At 40.5% G+C, this 19,653-nt stretch overlaps 1 protein-coding gene across 3 annotated transcripts; it reads left to right on the top strand.

The window, feature by feature from the left end:
- The first annotated feature begins 9,033 nt into the window (after positions 1–9,033).
- Positions 9,034–19,585, top strand: LOC129841546 (membrane-spanning 4-domains subfamily A member 12-like). Of its 3 annotated transcripts, XM_055909866.1 has the most exons (8): positions 9,034–9,158; positions 9,273–9,299; positions 9,873–10,023; positions 10,584–10,694; positions 10,916–10,972; positions 15,318–15,488; positions 18,160–18,276; positions 19,226–19,585. In XM_055909866.1, the coding sequence occupies exons 3-8, from the start codon at positions 9,898–9,900 to the stop codon at positions 19,283–19,285; spliced, it is 642 nt and encodes a 213-aa protein (XP_055765841.1). In that variant the 5' UTR covers positions 9,034–9,158; positions 9,273–9,299; positions 9,873–9,897; the 3' UTR covers positions 19,286–19,585. The 3 variants fall into 3 exon arrangements, with proteins under 3 accessions (XP_055765841.1, XP_055765840.1, XP_055765839.1); XM_055909865.1 differs by having other exon boundaries at positions 9,034–9,299; XM_055909864.1 differs by lacking the exons at positions 9,034–9,158; positions 9,273–9,299 and adding an exon at positions 9,558–9,696.
- Positions 19,586–19,653: the final 68 nt, after the last annotated feature.

The raw sequence follows: 19,653 nt of genomic DNA, 5'->3' as shown, positions 1-19,653 counted from the left end.
CAGAGTAGGTGAACGGTTGATCTCCGCATGTGTGGTTCCCACTGAAGCATGGAGGAGGAGATGTGATGGTATGGGGGTGCTTTGCTGGTGACACTGTCAGTGATTTAGAATTCAAGGCACACTTACCCAGCATGGCTACCACAGCATTCTGTAGCAATATGCCGTCCCGTCTGGTTTGCGCTTTGTGGGACTATTTGTTTTTCAACAGGACAATGACCCAAAACACACCTCCAGGCCTTGTAAGGGCTATTTGACCAAGGAGAGTGATGAGTGCTGCATCAGATTACCTGACCTCCACAATCACCCGACCTCAACCCAAATGAGATGGTTTGGGATGAGTTGGACCCCAGAGTGAAGGAAAAGCAGCCAACAAGTTCACAGCATGTGGGAACTCCTTCAAGACTGTTGGAAAATAATTTCTCATGAAGATGGTGGAGAGAATGGCGAGTGTAACTCCAATCAAATCTAACTTTATTTGTCACATGCACGGAATACAACAGGTGTAGACCTTTACCATGAAATGCATATTTACAAGCTCTTAACCAACAGTGCAGTTCAAGAAAGAGTTAAGAAAATATTTACCAAATAAACTAAAGTAATAAAAAGTAACACAATAAAACAACAAGGCTATATACAAGAGGTAACATTACAGAGTCAATGTGCAAGGTTACATGTTAGTCGAGGTAATTTGTATATGTAGGTCAGGGTAAGGTGACTATGCATAGATAATTTACAACGAGTAGCAGCAGCGTAAAAACAAATGGGGCGAGGTGTCAACGTACATAGGCCGGGTGGCCATTTGATTAATTGCACAGGAGTCTTATGGCTTGGGGGGGGTAGAAGCTGTTAAGGAGCCTTTTCGACCTAGATTTACTGCTTGCCGTGCGGTAGCAGAGAGAACAGTCTATGACTTGGGTGACTGGAGCCTTTGACAATTTTTTGGTCTTTCATCTGACACCACCTAATATAAAGGTCCTGGATGGCAGGAAGCTTGGCCCCAATGATGTACTAGGCCGTACGCACTACCCTCTGTAGCGCCTTATGGTTAGATGCGGAGCAGTTACCATACCAGGCGGTGATGCAACCAGTCAGGATACTCTTGATGGTGCAGCTTGTAATGGTTTTGACTTGAGGTTATTGTTTATAGAGGTGCCAGATAAGTTGTGCCTACCAGAGAAAATATTGGTTTCTCCTTTTGTTTTGGGAGGGAATGAGTCCCATCTGGTCCGTCAAGTCTACACCAATACAAAGGACTATGTAAAAGTCAGGATGGACATACATTTTTCACAAACCCTTAAAACATTGGAAATAAGTTCAAAACAGTATTCTTTTGCATGGGTTGTATTACCAACATAAATGATTACACACACAAATATATAAATAACATAACACAATGAGTTCTGGTTCTTCCAGAAAAGTCCTGTAGTTCGGCCCTAAAAGAGTCCAGCCCGGTAAAGGAGTTCAGGAAACTCAAGTGACCCTAGTCACGCAATGTTTGTCCGTTCATACAAGTGTAGCTAGCGTAAACCCAGTATCAATCATACAATCAAAATAACAATTATTTTACCACAACCATTAAGCGTATCAACGCTTAATAAGTCCTCAACTACAACTAACTACATAAATCATGGTAAACATCACACCAAAACAACTGAAATACCGTATACAAAAAGGTTGTAGTCGGTCAGTCAGACAATCCAATCCGCCAACAGATCTCCAGCGGAGAAAGGCCACGAAGAACAGCGGAGAGGTGTAGTCCACAGATGCAAAGAGTGGATCCGATCCTGGGTAAACTTGCTATTAGGCTACAAAGCACACTTTTAAATAGAACAAAACAAACTGAAGACACGCTTCAGAACTTAGAGTTGAACATATCCTCATTCACGTCTCCATCACAACCCCACTTTTCCGTAGCTGATGCTGGCTATTTAATTGGGAATTAAAGGGAAAGCGCCCTATTGGAAGGAGAAGCACTATTTAATTGGGAATTAAAGGGGAAGCGACCTATTGGAAGGAGAAGCACTGAGACGGTAGAACTTTTTGAGGATCTGGGGACCCATGCCAATTATTTTCAATCTCCTGAGGATGAATAGGTGTTGTCGTGCCCTCTTCATGACTGTCTTGATGGGTTTAGACCATGATAGTTTGTTGTTGATGTGGAAACTTTCAACTTTCAACCCGCTCCACTACAGCCTCGTCAATGTCAATGTTAATGGTGGCCTGTTTGGCCCACCTTTTCCTGTAGGCCACGATCAGCTCCTTTATCTTGCTCACATTGAGGGAGAGGTTGTCGTCCTGGCACTATACTGCCAGGTCTCTGACCTCCTCCCTATAGGCTGTCTCATCGCTGTTGGTAATCAGGCTGTTGTGTCATCAGCAAACGTAATGATGGTGTTGGAGTCGTGTTTGGCCACGCAGTCGTGGGTGAACAGGGAGGCACAGAAGGGGACTAAGCACACACCCCTGAGGGGCCCCAGTGTTGAGGACCAGCGTGGCAGATGTGTTGTTGCCTACCCTTACCACCTGGGGGTGGCCCGTCAGGAAGTCCAGGATCCAGTTGCCTGTAATCCATGGCTTCTTGTTGGGATATGTACGTACGGTCACTGTGGGGACATCGTCGATGCACTTATTGATGAAGCCGATGACTGAGGTGGTATACTCCTCAATGCCATTGGATGAATCCTGGAACATACTCCAGTCTGTGCTAGAAAAACAGTCCTGTAGTGTACCATCTGCGTCATCTGACCACTTCCGTGTTGAGCGAGTCACTGGTACTTCCTGCTTTAGTTTTTGCTTATAAGCAGGAATCAGGAAGATATAATTATGATCAGATTTGCCAAATTAAGGGTGAGGGAGAGCTATGTATGCGAGAGCTGTGTATGCATCTCTGTGTGTGCGTCTCTGTGGTCCTCTGGTTGCACATGTGACATGCTGGTATAAATGAGGTAAAACAGAAAGTTTGCCTGAATTAAAGTCCCTGGCCACTAGGAGCACCGCTTCTTGATGAGCATGTTCTTGTTTGCGTATGGCCTTATTCAGCTGGTTGAGTGCGGTCTTAGTGCCAGTATCGGTTTGTGGTGGTAAATAGACGGCTACGAATAATATAGATTATAACTCTCTTGGTAGATAGTGTGGTCTACAGCGTATCATTCATTACTCTACCTCAGGCGAGCAATACCTTGAGACTTCTTTAATATTAGACATCGCGCACCAGCTGTTATTGACAAATAAACACCCACCCCCTAGCTTCTCTGTAAATGCCGATGCATGGAAAATACCACCAGCTCTATATTATCCGTGTTGTCGTTCAACCACGACTCGGGTGAAACATAAAATACTACAGTTTTTAATGTCCCGTTAGTAGGATAGTCTTGATCGTATATCATCCATTTTGTTTTTCAATGATTGCACGGTGGCAAATAGAACAGATGGTAGTGGGGGTTTACTCACTCGCCTATGAATTCTCAGAAGGCAGCCCGACCTCCGCCACCTTTTTCTCTGTCTTTTCTTCTAGCAAATGACGGGGATTTGGGCCCATTCCCGAGGAAGCAGTATATCCTTTGCTTTGGACACGTTAAAGAAAAAATCTTTGCCCAGTTTGAGGTGAGTAATTGCTGTTCTGATGTCCAGAAGTTATTTTCGGTCATAACAGACGGTAGCAGCAACATTATGTACAAAATAAGTTAAAATATAAGTTACAAACAATGCGAAAAAACAAACAAAATAGCACAGTTGGTTAGGAGCCTGTAAAACGGCAGCCACCCCCTCCGGCGCCATTCAAAGCTGTCATCAAGGCAAAGGGTGGCTACTTTGAAGAATCTCAAATATAAAATATATTTTGATTTGTTTGACACTTTTTTGGTTACTACATGATTCCATATGTGTTATTTTATAGTTTGATTTATTATTATACAATGTAGAAAATTATAAAAAGTAAAGAAAAACCCTGGAATGAGTAGGTGTGTCCAAATTTTTAACTGGTACTGTAAGTGAATTTGTCCCAATACTTTTGGTCCCCTATGTACAAAAAGTGCTGTAATCTCTAAACGGTTCACCCGATATATATGAAAACACCCTCAAATTAAAGCTGACGTTCGGCAATTTAACCTCATCGTCATTGTGTCACTTCTAATCCAAAGTGCTGGAGTACAGAGTCCAAACAACAACAAAAATGTGTCACCGTCCCAATACTTTTGGTGCTCACTGTATTGCCTAGTTAAATAAAGGTTAAATAAAAAAATTTAAAAACTAAAACCACAATTGACACATCAATCCCTTCGCTTCAATTTAAGCTATTATATAAATACTTGCTACAAAAAGAATGCCCAATACTGTATATGGGGCATTGAACAGTCAGCCTTGTGCAGACTCTGCCACGAGGAAACAGAATCAATAGAATATATTTTCTGGTACTGTCCATCGTGGCTCACTTTTTAAATCAGGTCCAGGAATGGTTGTTATGTCATAATATCAGGGTTCAGATGGACAGATGGATGTATTGTTAGGTGATCGGAAAAAACACGATCAGTCAATGGGAAATATCATTATACTCTTGAGTAAAGTATTTATTTTTAGGGCAATATCGTTAGAAATGTTACACATAGATAGGTTCAGGACCGTCGTAAGACATCAGTCAAATGGAGGGATGTAATTGCAAAAGGAAATAGCAAAATGGCGTTATACTGGGAAAGATGGGTTCATCTGTGGATATCGGAGGGTTGGAGTTAAGATCAGAATGAATGGTGGATTGGCCAATGTGGGTGAAAATCCAACACTTGAAGAAATGTGGAAGATGTGTCTAATTTTTCAACTACAGGTACCGTAGATGTGAGTGAAATAGCTTTAAGTAGCAGTAGAACTATTGTTGTCCATTAGTTTACTCCAATTAGAGTAGGGATGGTATGGCAAGGGGGAAAAAGTATAGAGAAAAATAAAACAACATGGTTTCCATGTCTTTAATGCCATTCCATTCACTCTGTTCCAGCCATTATTATGAGCCGTCTTTCCCTCAGCAGCCTCCTGTGACAGACACAAAGTTATTTATGGCTTTATTAAATTAGGATCTTACCAGGAAGCCAATAAATAAAGGGAGCATAAGTTGTAGTTTGGGTAAGCCAACGTCCATGTAGTACAGAGGCACAGCCAACAGCACCTGGAATAGACCCAACAGTATCGACACCACCTGGTGGCAAAAAGAGAGAACTGCATCTAAAGGAACTGTTTCGATGATTACAAAACTAAGCTCTGTGGTCCGATTCTAGCCTTCTCCCAGTTCCATTCATTCTTGCCCATGAGAAATGACTAGTGCAAAAAGTAGGATGAGGACAATCGGTCCTTCTAGCCCTTGCTTTCACCAGTCCAAGGCTTTTAAGTGAGGGGAAGTGAGCTAGTGCGTACTCCGTGGAGCAAGTGCCTGATGCATGGTGACAAGATAGATATATGAATTCCACTCTTAACAGACAATTGAATGGCACAATAAGGAGGGACAGAGCAGTCTGTAATCATTCAATTCTCTTACCGCTACAACCTCTGGGTCAAACTTGATGAAGAGGCGATGTAGTTTAGGACCACCTGTTCCTGACTCAGTGGATGACATCATCCTGAATGAAAGGGTTTGGTCCAGGACAGAGGAGAGGAAAGAGAAAAGAGAGAGGGGAAAAAAAGGAAGAGGAGAGAAGAGAGAGGAGAGGAGAGGAGACATGCTTATCAGAATCAATCACAAAATGTAACCAATGCAAGGCCCTAAAAATTCAATCAATGTACCGGTACCCCCCTGTATATAGTCTCGCTATTGTTATTTTACTGTTGCTCTTTAATTACTTGTTACTTTTATTTATTTTTCCTATCTGTATTTTCTTTAACTGCATTGTTGGTTAGGGGCTCGTAAAGTAAGCATTTCACTGCAAGGTCTACACCTGTTGTATTTGGCTCATGTGACTAATAACATTTGATTTGATTTGACAAACACAAAATGTAATCACAGGCACTGGAACGCAGATAAACAGTAGAATGCATGTTTGCAATTTTGGGTTCAAAGGTTTGATTGATGATTCATACAGAGTTCTATGCTCTCCAGCATGATATTTGAACTCTGCTTAATAAAGGGATACTTTAGGATTTTGGCAATGAGTACCTTTATTGATTGATTTAATTTATTTGACAATTTGTCAAATCAATACATAAGGGCGCTCCAGCTGGTGACGCCTCCACATACAATTTAAGAAAATCATCAAGGATAACACAATAAAGTTTAACAGCTTATTTCCATTGTGGTCCTTTTGAAGAGGTAAAGGGGAAGTGGGAATACAACAAGGTTAGGCAGCGATTGTAATGACAACAGACAATGACAGACACAAAACATTTTTTTCACAACATCCGATAATTAATAACATTTCCGTTCCTAATAAACAACTATGGACAGGTACATCTTCCTTGTCTCACATACCCTTAATATATAAACAATCAATCCCTATATATATATATAAATGTTGTTTATTATATTGTGATTGTGTTGTGTGTACAATCACAATATAATAAACAACACTTTTGAGACATGCTACTAATTTAGCCGTTTTTTCAGTGAGAACTTGAAACTACCTATGGAGGTTATAAGTTTCAAATTCTTTGGAAGATTATTCCAAAGAATGGCAGCCAATTATAAAAATGTTTCTTTCCCCATACTACTTTTACATCTAAAAGGAACAGAGTCAGTTTACTCCTTCTAGTTGAATAGTTATGGTTATCCCGAACTAAGTTAAAGTAGTTGCATAAGTATCTGGGGACCATACTGTGGACAATCTGATGTACAAGACACAATTTTATCTGAGCAACTCTCTCCTCCACTTTAAGCCATCTAAGGCTTTCAAAGTGGGAATAGTCGAGATGCTGGAAGTTTAAGAATAACCCTGACTAATTTGTTCTGAGATGTCTGCAATGTATTTTGTAATATCTTGGGGGCACTATTGTCACAGGAAGAGCATGCGTAGTCAAAGTGACACTGAACAAGAGCCCCTGCCAATGTCCCCATTGCATTCTTATCCAGATATTTGGAGGTTCTAGCCAGGAACCTAATTTTATGGTTCACTTCAGCGATAACATTTTGTGCCATGCTCTCCCCTTTCAGATGGTTATCTTGCACACATCCAAGATACTTAACATAGTCTTTTGCTGCGACTACTATGTCACCTACTACCACCTTAAAATCTGGGGATTTCCTCAGTTTCACTTTGTACCCGAACAACATGGACTCTGTTTTTCCAAGGTGAAGTGACAGCTTATTGTCATATAGCCATTTACTGAGGGCTTTCTCAACCACATTCTTGTCTTTGTGGGAAACCAACAGTGCAGAATCATCTGCATATAGGAAAAGGTCACATGTACAGGTAGATTTCAGATAATTTATATGCAATAGAAATAAAAGTGGACCCAGCATACTCCCTTGGGGTACCCCGCAGTTCAAGATTTTGGGTTTAGACAGGGTCCCATCCACATCCACCATCTGTTTTCTTTCTTACAGGTAAGAGCTGACCCATTTTACTGCTAAGTTGTTAAAGCCCATGGCTCTTAGCTTGATTAACAGAATCTCATGATTCACTGTATCGAACGCCTTTTGGAGATCTAACATAACCATAGCACAAAATGTCCCTCCATCTACTTCCTTCCTTATGTGGTCCGTCAGATATAGTAGGCAGGTGTCAGTGGAATGGGATTTCATAAAGCCAGATTGGAGCTCATAGAATAGGTTATGTAAAGAAATATAACTGTCAATCTGCTTGAACCTAATCTTTTCCATGACCTCCAAATAAAGCCCACAGGATTGAGACAGGCCGATAGTTTCCATGATCTAACTTATTCCCTTTTTTATATACAGGAATGACCCTTGCAAATTTTAGTTCACTGGGAAAACAGCCTAGTTCAATAGACAGATTCACAATGTGAGTTACACAGGGGGTGATAATTACCGCAGTGTCCTTTAGAGATCTGTTAGGAATGTTGTCAAGGCCCGTTGCTTTGGACTGGTCAAGTTCTTTCAGCCTCTCTAGCACAGTTGACTCAGACACCTTTTCAAATGAAAAATCATCTACATGAATCCCCTGCTGTGAGTAAAACAGCTGGACCTGACTCTCCCCATAGCAACCTGACTGACAAGGTAACTTGCTAACTAATGTATTAGCTATAGTTGTAAAATAGCTATTCAGACTGTCTGCAACCATGGTCTTATCTGATGTAACCTTCCTCCAATGTCCAAGCTAAGATTATCTACTTCCCCAGAGTCATTGTCAAAATCCCGAAGTATCCCTTTAAGCATGTGCATGTTTGTGTTGAGGGGCGAGGTGCATTTGACCTAGCAAGGACTTGGATTGTGGTGATGAGTGGTGTGAATGACTGGATGAGAGAGAGAGAGGGAGAGAGATAGAGAGAGCCAGAGAGCGAGAGAGAGATGGAGACAGGAGGAGAGAGAGAAGGTGCGAGAAAAGAAGACGGAGGGAGGGGTGGAGAGAAGGTGGAGAGGGAAAGAAGCACGGTGGGAGGGGGAGAGAGAGTCAGAGAGAGAGAATAAGAGAAAAAAGGAGAGGGGAGAGAGGCAGGGAAAGGGGGGGGGGGTCTGAGAGAGAGAATGAAAACCACATGTCTGAGTTGGCCTAGTCCCCATTGGATATAGTGGAATGTTGCTGCTGGATGAAAAACAGATGTGCACAGTGGGCTTGGGGAGAGACGGGGGCGGGCGGGGGGGGGGGGGGGGGGGATATATTACAATTGAATCAAGATATAAGGGCATGGGAACATTTCATTTCCAGACCAGCTTCACCAAACATTATTCTATAGCGTTCAAACACAGACCTCACTGCATGCACTATGCACTCTACTGTATTCGAAGTGAGGAATGGTTTGCTTGTTTAGGCCAAGCAAACGAAATAAAAGGAGGGGAGAGGGGGAAGAAAACAAAACAGGGGAAAGAGCAATGAACGACGGTACATTAACAAGGTCCAGCCGACTGGTCTGAACTGTATTGACGCAACATGAAGTTCAAGGACAAGTGAATGTGAGGGGGGCTTGGGCAGGGCACCCTGCACAAATATCCGCCATAATAGAAAGATAGTCTTCTTTTATTTATTTAATTAGCCTACATGTTATTAAACCTTTATTTAAAGATACAGGTCAGTTAAAAACAAATGTATAACGCCTATTTACCATTCTTATTTCTCAATAATCTTGTTCTGTTGCCTACACATCAGGGCTAAACTGCCATACTCTCTCGATTCCCCCTGAAGATCAGCGCAACTTCGTCCACCATTTACGTAAGTTCCTCAGCTATTTAAAAACGGACTTACCTTGATGAAAACAGCCCCTGTTGTATGCACACGGTCCTTTTTTGTTGTTGCAAAATGACCGTGTAGGTCCAGGCTGTAACAAAAACGGTCGCTACGAATGTTTATATTGACTCTTGTATCACTGTCTCCCAAGACGAGGGGGGTGACAGTGGGCTAGGGGGTGGAGGCTTCGCACCAGTGAAAGTAAGCTAATCCTACTCATGTTTCGTTCGTGCCAAGAACGGGCGGAGACACAAAAAGTTAAGGGAACGGACTCGGACTGGCTATGTTGCAAAATCTATTTTTCTAATTCGTGGATTAGGCAACAAGAAGTTGAGTTTGTGGATTAGGCATACTAAAGTGATTTTGTATCTGAAAGGAAAAGGTAAGATGCGTCGATTATCCTAATAGGCTATTTGATTGTATAACGGTCCACCCTGGAGGTTTCACTATTGTTGTATAATTAATCATATTTTAAATAAAAGTGTTGGTAAGGTCAATCTCTTTAATAGCCTAATAATTGAACACACATTGCATATTGTCCTTTTCCTTGACCCCCAGTGCCAAAGGACTCCAGAGCCAAAGGATGGCTGTGTCGGTCTCAAGGGACCTGTCAGTGAGCGTGACGACGGACATCAACTCGGATAAACTGACCCACACACAGCAGGCTCTGCGCGAGAGCATCCAGAAAGGCGAGCCAAAGGCTTTGGGGGTGAGCGTCAGATGTCAAAGACTATTTTTACTTTTTAATGGATGGAGATGCTACAATAGGGGGTGGTTATTATTGCATGTTGTGTTCAGCCCTGTGCATTTAGTGTTCTGTTTTAGTTTCTTCCCCCATTACGTTTGACTGATGCATTTAAGAATCAAATATGTATTTGTACATGACTCATTATATTTACTGTCTCTATAAAGATGTCAGACATTGATTTGTGGTGAACGCCTGGAACCTAATGTGTTTGTGTCAATAAGTCAATCATATTATAAAACATTTTTTACATCAGCAGTTCCCACAAAGTGCATTTACAGTAAACCGGCCTGTGTGTGTGTGCTTGCATCTGTCTGTGTGTGTGTGTGTGCTTGCATCTGTCTGTGTGTGTGATTGTGTGTGTTCTATCTATCTGTCTGTCTGTCTGTCTGTCTGTCTGTCTGTCTGTCTGTCTGTCTGTCTGTCTGTCTATCTATCTATCTATCTATCTATCTATCTATCTATCTATCTATCTATCTATCTATCTATCTATCTATCTATCTATCTATCTATCTATCTATCAGGTGTCCCAGGTAATGATTGGGTTGATGGTGATGACCTACTCCATCCCCCTCCTCTCCACTGAGTTCACAGAGGTTGTGACCTTTGGGGTACCATGGTGGAGTGGCCTATCGGTAACCTAGTAACCTAACCCAACCTTCACTCATACTCACTCTCTGTACTGAATGGTTACATAAGTTATTCTATCAAATTTGTTATTGTGATTACCAGTTTAAAAAAAAAGTGTTGCCATTCAATTTCATTATTATTTTATCAGCTAATGCACTCATTCTTTTAATCATTGGTTATGACATTTTATTGACAATTGGGAGTTGTTTATATCTGCTGTGTCTAGTTCATAGCAGCAGGAGTCATTGCCATAGTGATGGAGAAACACAGCAGTATGAAATCGGTGAGTATGAATACCACCACACGGTATGCTCGCGTACACACACTCACACTAGTGATCTCATAACCCGCAATCCCCACGGTTATATCCGTGGGGCAACCAGGTTTAGGGCATTGATGTATATAAACTCTGGATTGCTGATTCTATGTATTGGCCAATGAGAGGCTTTGAAGCCACTGGTCGGCCATATTAGCACTCCCCAGTAAAGCAGTCCTCCATAGAGAGAAATAGTAATGGCGTCGTTTTGTAGGCACTAACTCCGCCATGGTTCATTGGACAAAGCCTATGGGGAAAATCAATGGCGTTTTTGTATTTTTTTTTGTTTAAAACCTCTTAAAGGTTTGCAGCCTTTTTTTCAATTTCTGCCTAAAATGAAATCTAATTGCCTGTAGCTCAGGACCTGAAGCAAGGATATGCATATTCTTGATACTTTTTGAAAGGAAACACTTTGACGTTTGTGTAAATGTGAAATGAATGTAAGAGCATATAACACATTAAATCTGGTAAAAGATAATAGAAATAAAAAACATGCGGTTTCCCAAAAATAATTGTTGCATCATCTTTTAAATGCAAGAGAAAGGCCAAGACAGTGAAGTAGGATTCTAGGTGACATTTAGACGTTGTCCACAGTTTGTGTGCAAAGTTTCAGACTGATCCAGTGAATAATTACATCACTACACAATATTTTGTATCAATTCTGCCAGGAGTTTGCCCAAATGTGCCGAATTGGTCAATTTATAAATGTTCAAGTACATTCAACCTTTATTTAACTAGGCAAGTCAGTTAAGAACAAATTCTTATTTTACAATGACGGCGTACCCCGGCCAAACTCTCCCCTAACCCGGATGACGCTGGGCCAATTGTGCGCCGCCCAATGGGACTCCCGATCACGGCCGGGTGTGATACAGCCTGGAATTGAACCAGGGTCTGTAATGACACCTCTAGCACTGAGATGCAGTGCCTTAGACCACTGCACCACTCGGGAGCCTAACATTACCTTACATAACTATAGAGAACATACAGAAATCCTATGGCAATAAAACATTTAAGTTTACACACTGCCAGGAATGTCATACATGATGGATCATTAGCTTCCCCACAGAAAAGACAGCAGGTGTGGGATGTGGCAAACTGTAGAACCCAGTTCCTACATTTGAATATAAAAATTGATTTTATAAAACAAAATTACTCTACATTTTATGGGACCCTTAGATGACAAATCAGATAAAGATTACTGAAAGTAAGTACATTATTTACCTTCAGAGGTGAATGTATCAAACCAGTTGCCATGATAAAAGTGTTTTGTTGTTGTGCAATATCCTCAAACAATAGCATGGTATTTTTTCACTGTAATAGCTACTGTAAATTGGACACTGCAGTCAGATTAACAATAAGACATGTCTATGTCCTGGAAAGTTGGCTGTTGTTTACAACGTCATTCTAGTCACATTATCGCATATTGAGCAACAACTGTCCCGGTTTAGGGACACCGATCCGTTAAACGCCCAAAATAAGGTTTGTAGTAAACACAGGCTTAGGAGATCTTATACGTTTAGTTCTATGAGATAATCTTCATCAGCTAACATCACCTTTTGTGAATTTTGAAGAATTTATGTAATTAAAAAAAAGCACATTAAGCACTTCATAATAAAGGCTTCATAATTCATAAAGGTCATGTTAACTGACTCCTATCATCTCATAGAACAAAACGTATAAGATCTCCTAAGCCTGTGTTAACCTCGGACCTTATTGTCAGTGTTCATTTTTCGCATAGGGATGGATGAATGAACCAGAGGTAACTAATTCCCGGGTTTTAAGTTGGCGAGTTCTATAGGAGTTGGCGAGTTCTATAGGATTGAATGGAATTCAACATTATTTCAATTAAAGTTTCAAGGACAAAATTGCATGTATTTAAGTATTTTTGTTGTTTTAGTGGGGACAGTAACATTAATACTTTCAAAAAATTATACTTTAAGGAAAATGTTTTTAGATATTGCTTTATTTGTATGTTTAGCTCATATCGTATCATTTAAAAGTATGCATTAAGGTGTCTGTAATAGAATAAACGTGGCAATAGCTACCAATTTTTTTTTTTTTACAACGTTGTTGGAGTGCCAAGATGGAGGCACAGTGGGTTCAAAACAGTGTCCCCTATCATCTAGTGTTTATGTATATGTAACGGATGTGAAATGGCTAGCTAGTTAGCGGGTACGCGCTAGTAGCGTTTCAATCAGTTACGTCACTTGCTCTGAAACCTAGAAGTAGTGTTACCCCTTGCTCTGCAAGGGCCGCGGCTTTTGTGTAGCGATGGGTAACGATGCTTCGTGGGTGACTGTTGTTGATGTGTGCAGAGGGTCCCTGGTTCGCGCCCGTGTCGGGGCGAGGGGACGTACTGAAGTTATACTGTTACATTGATGCTGTTGACCCGGATCACTGGTTGCTGCGGAAAAGGAGGAGGTTGAAAGGGGGGTGAGTGTAACTGATGTGAAATGGCTAGCTAGTTAGCGGGTACGCGCTAGTAGCGTTTCAATCAGTTACGTCACTTGCTCTGAAACCTAGAAGTAGTATTGCCCCTTGCTCTGCAAGGGCCGCGGCTTTTGTGGAGCGATGGGTAACTACGCTTCGTGGGTGACTGTTGTTGATGTGTGCAGAGGGTCCCTGGTTCGCGCCCGGGTCGGGGCGAGGGGACGTTCTAAAGTTATACTGTTACATATACATCATTGGTTTAGGGTTATGAAATATTATGCAAATGAAGGGCGGGTAGATGGCAGTTGGGTTGAAGAAAGAGAAAATAATACATAAAAAAATCTATACATGTATTATTGTTGTGCAATTTATATCTAGGCCTATAAACTACATCTAGGGTTTTCTTTCGTGTTTTTGGCATTAGTGTGAAAGCCTAAACTTTGGGGCCTAACTTTGCGCGCGCCAAATAGCCTACACGCCAAACGCTTTTGGGAACACACATCGAACCACTGAGGCAAAAGGACAATACCAGAGTTTAATTCAATAAGAGAAAAGCTGCGAAATAGAGAGTTGAAAATACAGAGACGGGCGGGCCATAAAAGTAATGTTTGGGAAAGATTTGGTAAAGTGGTAAAAGAGGATAATAACAGTGCATATATTATGTGTGAAGATTGTGAGGCGCTATACGACAGTCACAAGATGGGGACTTCAAATAGGCCTGTGACATGTCAAGGGAACTGTAGCCTACTGTTCAGATGGGTTTAATTGAAACTGACATCTGGACACTAATCTCTCACACAGTCTTAATATTAACTCCTGCAGAATTAAGCATTTCTAGGGTAAAATTATACACCAAATGTACATTTAGACTCGGGAACAGGAGTAGAGAAATATGATTTATTCATTTCAGAATCTTGAGAGAATGTGAATGCACAGGGACCGGCTGTAGAGCTGCGATCTATCAGCGTCATAAAAGCTGATAGTATTTCAACCACATAAATATGCATCCAAGCCAAACTCAAATCTTATCAGAAACATGTTGGATCATTTTCACAGCTTTCAATGTCCTTACAACTGGTCAAACTGATTCTGGTGAGCAAGGGTTTATTTCATTTTCCAGGGAAACATATAATGACAGAAGAGAAGCTGCATGTATCCAATAATACACAAGTTGACTCACAAAGAGCCTAGCAAAATTATAAGCAGAAACATATCTAAAATAGGCACACAAAAAAATCCTGCACCGCCTGTCAAAACATATTCTGCCATCTCTGACTCTAGCCTACAGCGCATTTATTTATTTATTTGTGGGTCAAGTGCGAGCCTCAGATTTTCACTTTATCACAGATAGTCACACACACACACCCTACATTATAAAAATGTACACTATAATCAATGAGGTCTGGCCCCTGACTCCTATTGTCACGTTTGTTATAGTGATGAGACCAAAGCGCAGCGTGATTTGAGTACATCTTCTTTAATGAAGAAAGAACACTGAACGAACTATACAAAAACAACAAAATGGACGTGACGCTATATAATAATAGTGCTGACACAGGCAACTAACCATAGACAATCACTCACGAAATACTCAAGGAATATGGCTGCCTAAATATGGTTCCCAATTAGAGACAACGATAAACAGCTGCCTCTAATTGAGAACCAATCTAGGCAACCATAGACATACAAAACACCTAGACCAGTAACAACCCCATAAACATACAAAACCCATAAACATCTCCCTCTCTCTCTCTCTCTCTCTCTCTCTCTCTCTCTCTCTCTCTCTCTCTCTCTCTCTCTGTCTCTCTCTCTCTCTCTCTCTCTCTCTCTCTCTCTCTCTCTCTCTCTCTCTCTCTCTTTCTCTCTCCCCCTGTCCCTCTAGGTGGGTGTGTGTATGGTGGTGACACTGGTTGCCATTTTGGTTTCTCTCCTGGCCCTCATCTTCTACTTCATTGATCTCCACAACAACCCAGAGACACCGTGTAACCACCCCCTGGCCCCCGCAACACACTACAGGCAGGAGTATGAATGTGACCACCAGCACTATGCCACTGTTAGTACCTCTTTCATCATTGGTCTGTGTGTGTGTGTGTGTGTGTGTGTGTGTGTGTGTGTGTGTGTGTGTGTGTGTGTGTGTGTGTGTGTGTGTGTGTGTGTGTGTGTGTGTGTGTTTGTGTGTGTCGCCAGTATCTAGTATCAGTCAAAAGTTTGGACACACCTACTCGTTCAAAGGTTTTTTATATTTTTACTATTTTCTACATTGTAGAATAATAGTGAAGACATCAAAACTATGAAATCACACATATGGATTCATGTAGTAACCAAAAAAGTGTTAAACAAATCAACATATATTTGAGATTCTTCAAAGTAGCCACCCTTTGCCTTGATGACAGCTTTGCACACTCTTGGCATTCTCTCAACCAACTTCATGAGGTAGTCACCTGGAATGCATTTCAATTAACAGGTGAGCCTTGTTAAAAGGTAATTTGCAGAATTTCTTTCCTTCTTAATGCGTTTGAGACAATCTGTTGTGTTGTGACAAGGTAGGATTGGTATACAGAAGATGGCCCTATTTGGTAAAAGACCAATTCCATATTATGGCAAGAACAGCTCAAATAAGCAAAGAGAAACAACATTCCATCATTACTTTAAGACATGAAGGTCAGTCAATATGGAAAATTTCTTCAAGTGTAGTTGCAAAAACCATCAAACGCTATGAAGAAATTGGCTCTCATGAGGACCGCCACAGGAAAGGAAGACCCAGAGTTACCTCTGCTGCAGAGTTAATAAAAAGAAGAGACTTGTTTCAGTCAGGAAGTTAAAGCTTGGTCGCAAATGGGTCTTGCAAATGGACAATGACCCCAAGCATACTTCCAAAGTTGTGGCAAAATGGCTTCTGGACAACAAAGTCAAGGTATTGGAGTGGCCATCACAAAGCCCTGACCTCAATCCTATAGAACATTTGTGGGCAGAACTGAAAAAGCGTGTGCGAGCAAGGAGGCCTACAAACCTGACTCGGTTACACCAGCTCTGTGAGGAAGAATGGGCTAAAATTCACCCAATTTATTGTGGAAAGCTTGTAGAAGGTTACCCAAAACGTTTGACCCAAGTTAAACAATTTAAAGGCAATGCTACCAAATACTAGTTGAGTGTATGTAAACTTCTGACCCACTGGGAATCTGATGAAATAAATAAAAGCTGAAATAAATAATTCTCTCTACTATTATTCTGACATTTCATAAAGTGGTGATCCTAACTGACCTAAGACAGGGAATTTTTACTATGATTAAATGTCAGGAATTGTGAAAAACTGAATTTAAATGTATTTGTCTAAGGTGTATGTAAACTTCCGACTTCAACTGTATATACTGTATTCTATTCTATTCTACTGTATCTTAGTCTATGCCGCTCTGACATTGCTCATCCATATATTTATATATATTCGTAATTCCATTACTTTACTTGTGTGTATTGGATATATGTTGTGAAATTGTTAGATATTACTTGTTAGATATTACTGCACCGTTGGAGCTAGAAACACAAGCATTTCGCTACACCCGCAATAACATCTGCTAAACACATGTATGTGACCAATAATATTTGCTTTGATGTGATGGTTGATTTCTGCAAAGAAACCACTACTAAAGGACATCAATAAGAAGAAGAGACTTGCTTGGGCCAAGAAACACGAGCAATGGACATTAGACCGGTTGAAATCTGTCCTTTGGTCTGATGAGTCCAAATTTGAGATTTTTGGTTCCAACCGCCTTGTCTTTGTGAGACGCAGAGTAGGTGAACGGATGATCTCAGCATGTGTGGTTCCCACCGTGAAGCATGGAGGAGGAGGTGTGATGGTGCGGGGGTGTTTTGAGGGTCTGTGATTTATTTAGAATTCAAGGCACACTTACCCAGCATGGCTACCACAGAATTCTGCAGCAATATGCCATCCCATCTGGTTTGCGCTTTGTGGGACAATCATTTGTTTTTCAACAGGACAATGACCCAAAACACACTTCCAGGCTGTGTAACGGCTATTTGACCAAGAAGGAGAGTGATGGAATGCTGCATCAGATGATGGCCTCCACAATCACCTGACCTCAACCCAATTGAGATGGTTTGGGATGAGTTGGACTGCAGAGTGAAGGAAAAGCAGCCAACAAGTGCTCAGCATATGTGGGAACTCCTTCTAGACTGTTGGAAAAGCATTCCTCATGAAGCTGGTTGAGAGAATGCCAAGAGTGTGCAAAGCTGTTAAAGCTGTCAAGGCAAAGGGTGGCTACTTTGAAGAATCTAGAATATAAAATATATTTTGATTTGTTTAACCCTTTTTTGGTTACTAGATGATTCCATGTGTGTTATTGCATAGTTTTGATGTCTTCCCCATTATTCTACAATGTAGAAAATAGTAAAAATAAAGAAAAACCCTTGAATGAGTAGGTGTGTCCAAACTTTTATCTGGTACTGTATGTTGTTCCCCAACGTGTTTGTGATGCATCATGTTTATGACTCATTGAGAAATTATATTTAATCTGAAATGGTAAATCTCTCATATTCAAATGATCTGTTTCATCACAATGCAATATTACAAACGATGTGTGACAAATGTTCTTACAAATTACTTGCTCTCAGTTTAACTTTAGCTCTCTCTGACTCTCCCTCGCTCCCCGCTCTCTCTCTCTCTCTTTCTCTCTCTCTCTCTCTCTCTCTCTCTCTCTTTACCTCAGGTGTTCAGTTATGGAGTAAAGTCGTACCTCCTTCTCTTCACCATCATCCAGATCACCATCTCCTCAACGCTCTCTTACATCCTGTACAAAAAGAGGAGGAGTTTCGGACCATACTCAGTAAGACAGACAGGAAAATACATTAAAGGGGAACTTTAGTATTTTATTCAATTTACAGTTGTAGATTACAAGACTCCATTTACATTATATTTAGTATTTATTAAGATCCCCATTCTGCAGCTACTCTTCCTGGGGTCCAAACAGTGTTAAAACAATTGCATCACAGTAAAACACAACAGCCTACATCATAAATAAAACAATACATCATAAAATACATTATTACTCTATTATTACAAATGTACAATATAAAGTCCACAATACCACAACATTACAATGTGTATGTTTGTGTGTAGAGTACATGCAGATTACAGATTACAGTGTCTCCTGGCCCATAGACTACTTTCCGGGTTAGGAACCATCGAACCATCTAGGCCGTCATTGTAAATAAGAATTTGTTAGTAACTGACTTGTCTAGTTAAATAAAGGTTGAATAAAATTAAATAAAAAAATTGTAAAATACTTTCCCTTTAATATTTTGTTTATCACTGTAAAATTCATTATTATCTGGGGTATTATTGCTTAATTACCATTATCATATTCATCATAGGATGTGGTGGGAATAGATATTTTAATTTCTTTACTTGAATTTTTTTGCAGATATGTTCAGTCTAAATGTTATTATTATATGTTTATTGTTTATAATCACAACATATGCTTGCCATATTTAAAACAAGAGTGCTGGCAATGAGGAATAATATTTCAAGACAGAATCCAAACAAAATGAAAGGGCGGTAAAAACAACGGCCATTTTTTCAGAGAGATTGTTTCCGTACAATTTTTTTTTTTTACAAGATTGTGTAAATACACAGAGGATGCCACAGGGCAGGCAATAGAGTAGTGCCGTGGAAATTACTGTCAGGGACACCTGAAGTCAATGTAAAATGTTCCTTCACATTAGTTAATCTATTTTTCTACTCTCCCTTTTACTTTCTTTCTCTCTCACTTCCAGTCTCTCAATCAAGATGTTCCCTCGACTCCCATACTGGTCACTGCCCCCGACTTCAACTGACCAATAACAGCCGCAGAAGGACTTTAACTGACCAATCACATCTACAGACAGATTTCCACCAATTCCCCTCTTATGATACTGATGATTTGTCCACCACTGATGGTTTGTTTAAGTTTCTACCATTGTGGCTTTATGTTATGTCTTTGAATGTGTAACATGAAGCTGTGGAATTGATTTGGATGTTATTCCATAGTATGGAGTATTTTACTACAATGCAGTGTTAAATAATGGTTTAATTTCCCCTAAATTCCTCATTTGTTTTGTATATTATCACCTAAATAAAATCATTTATATCAAAAATACTGTTCTTCAAAATGCATTTGTAAAATTATCTCCATCTGTTCTGATAGTAGGTCCCGCTCATCTTC

Source organism: Salvelinus fontinalis, chromosome 42 (assembly GCF_029448725.1).
Source record: "Salvelinus fontinalis isolate EN_2023a chromosome 42, ASM2944872v1, whole genome shotgun sequence".
NCBI lineage: Eukaryota > Metazoa > Chordata > Actinopteri > Salmoniformes > Salmonidae > Salvelinus > Salvelinus fontinalis.
This window is presented reverse-complemented; position numbering and strand designations above follow the sequence as displayed.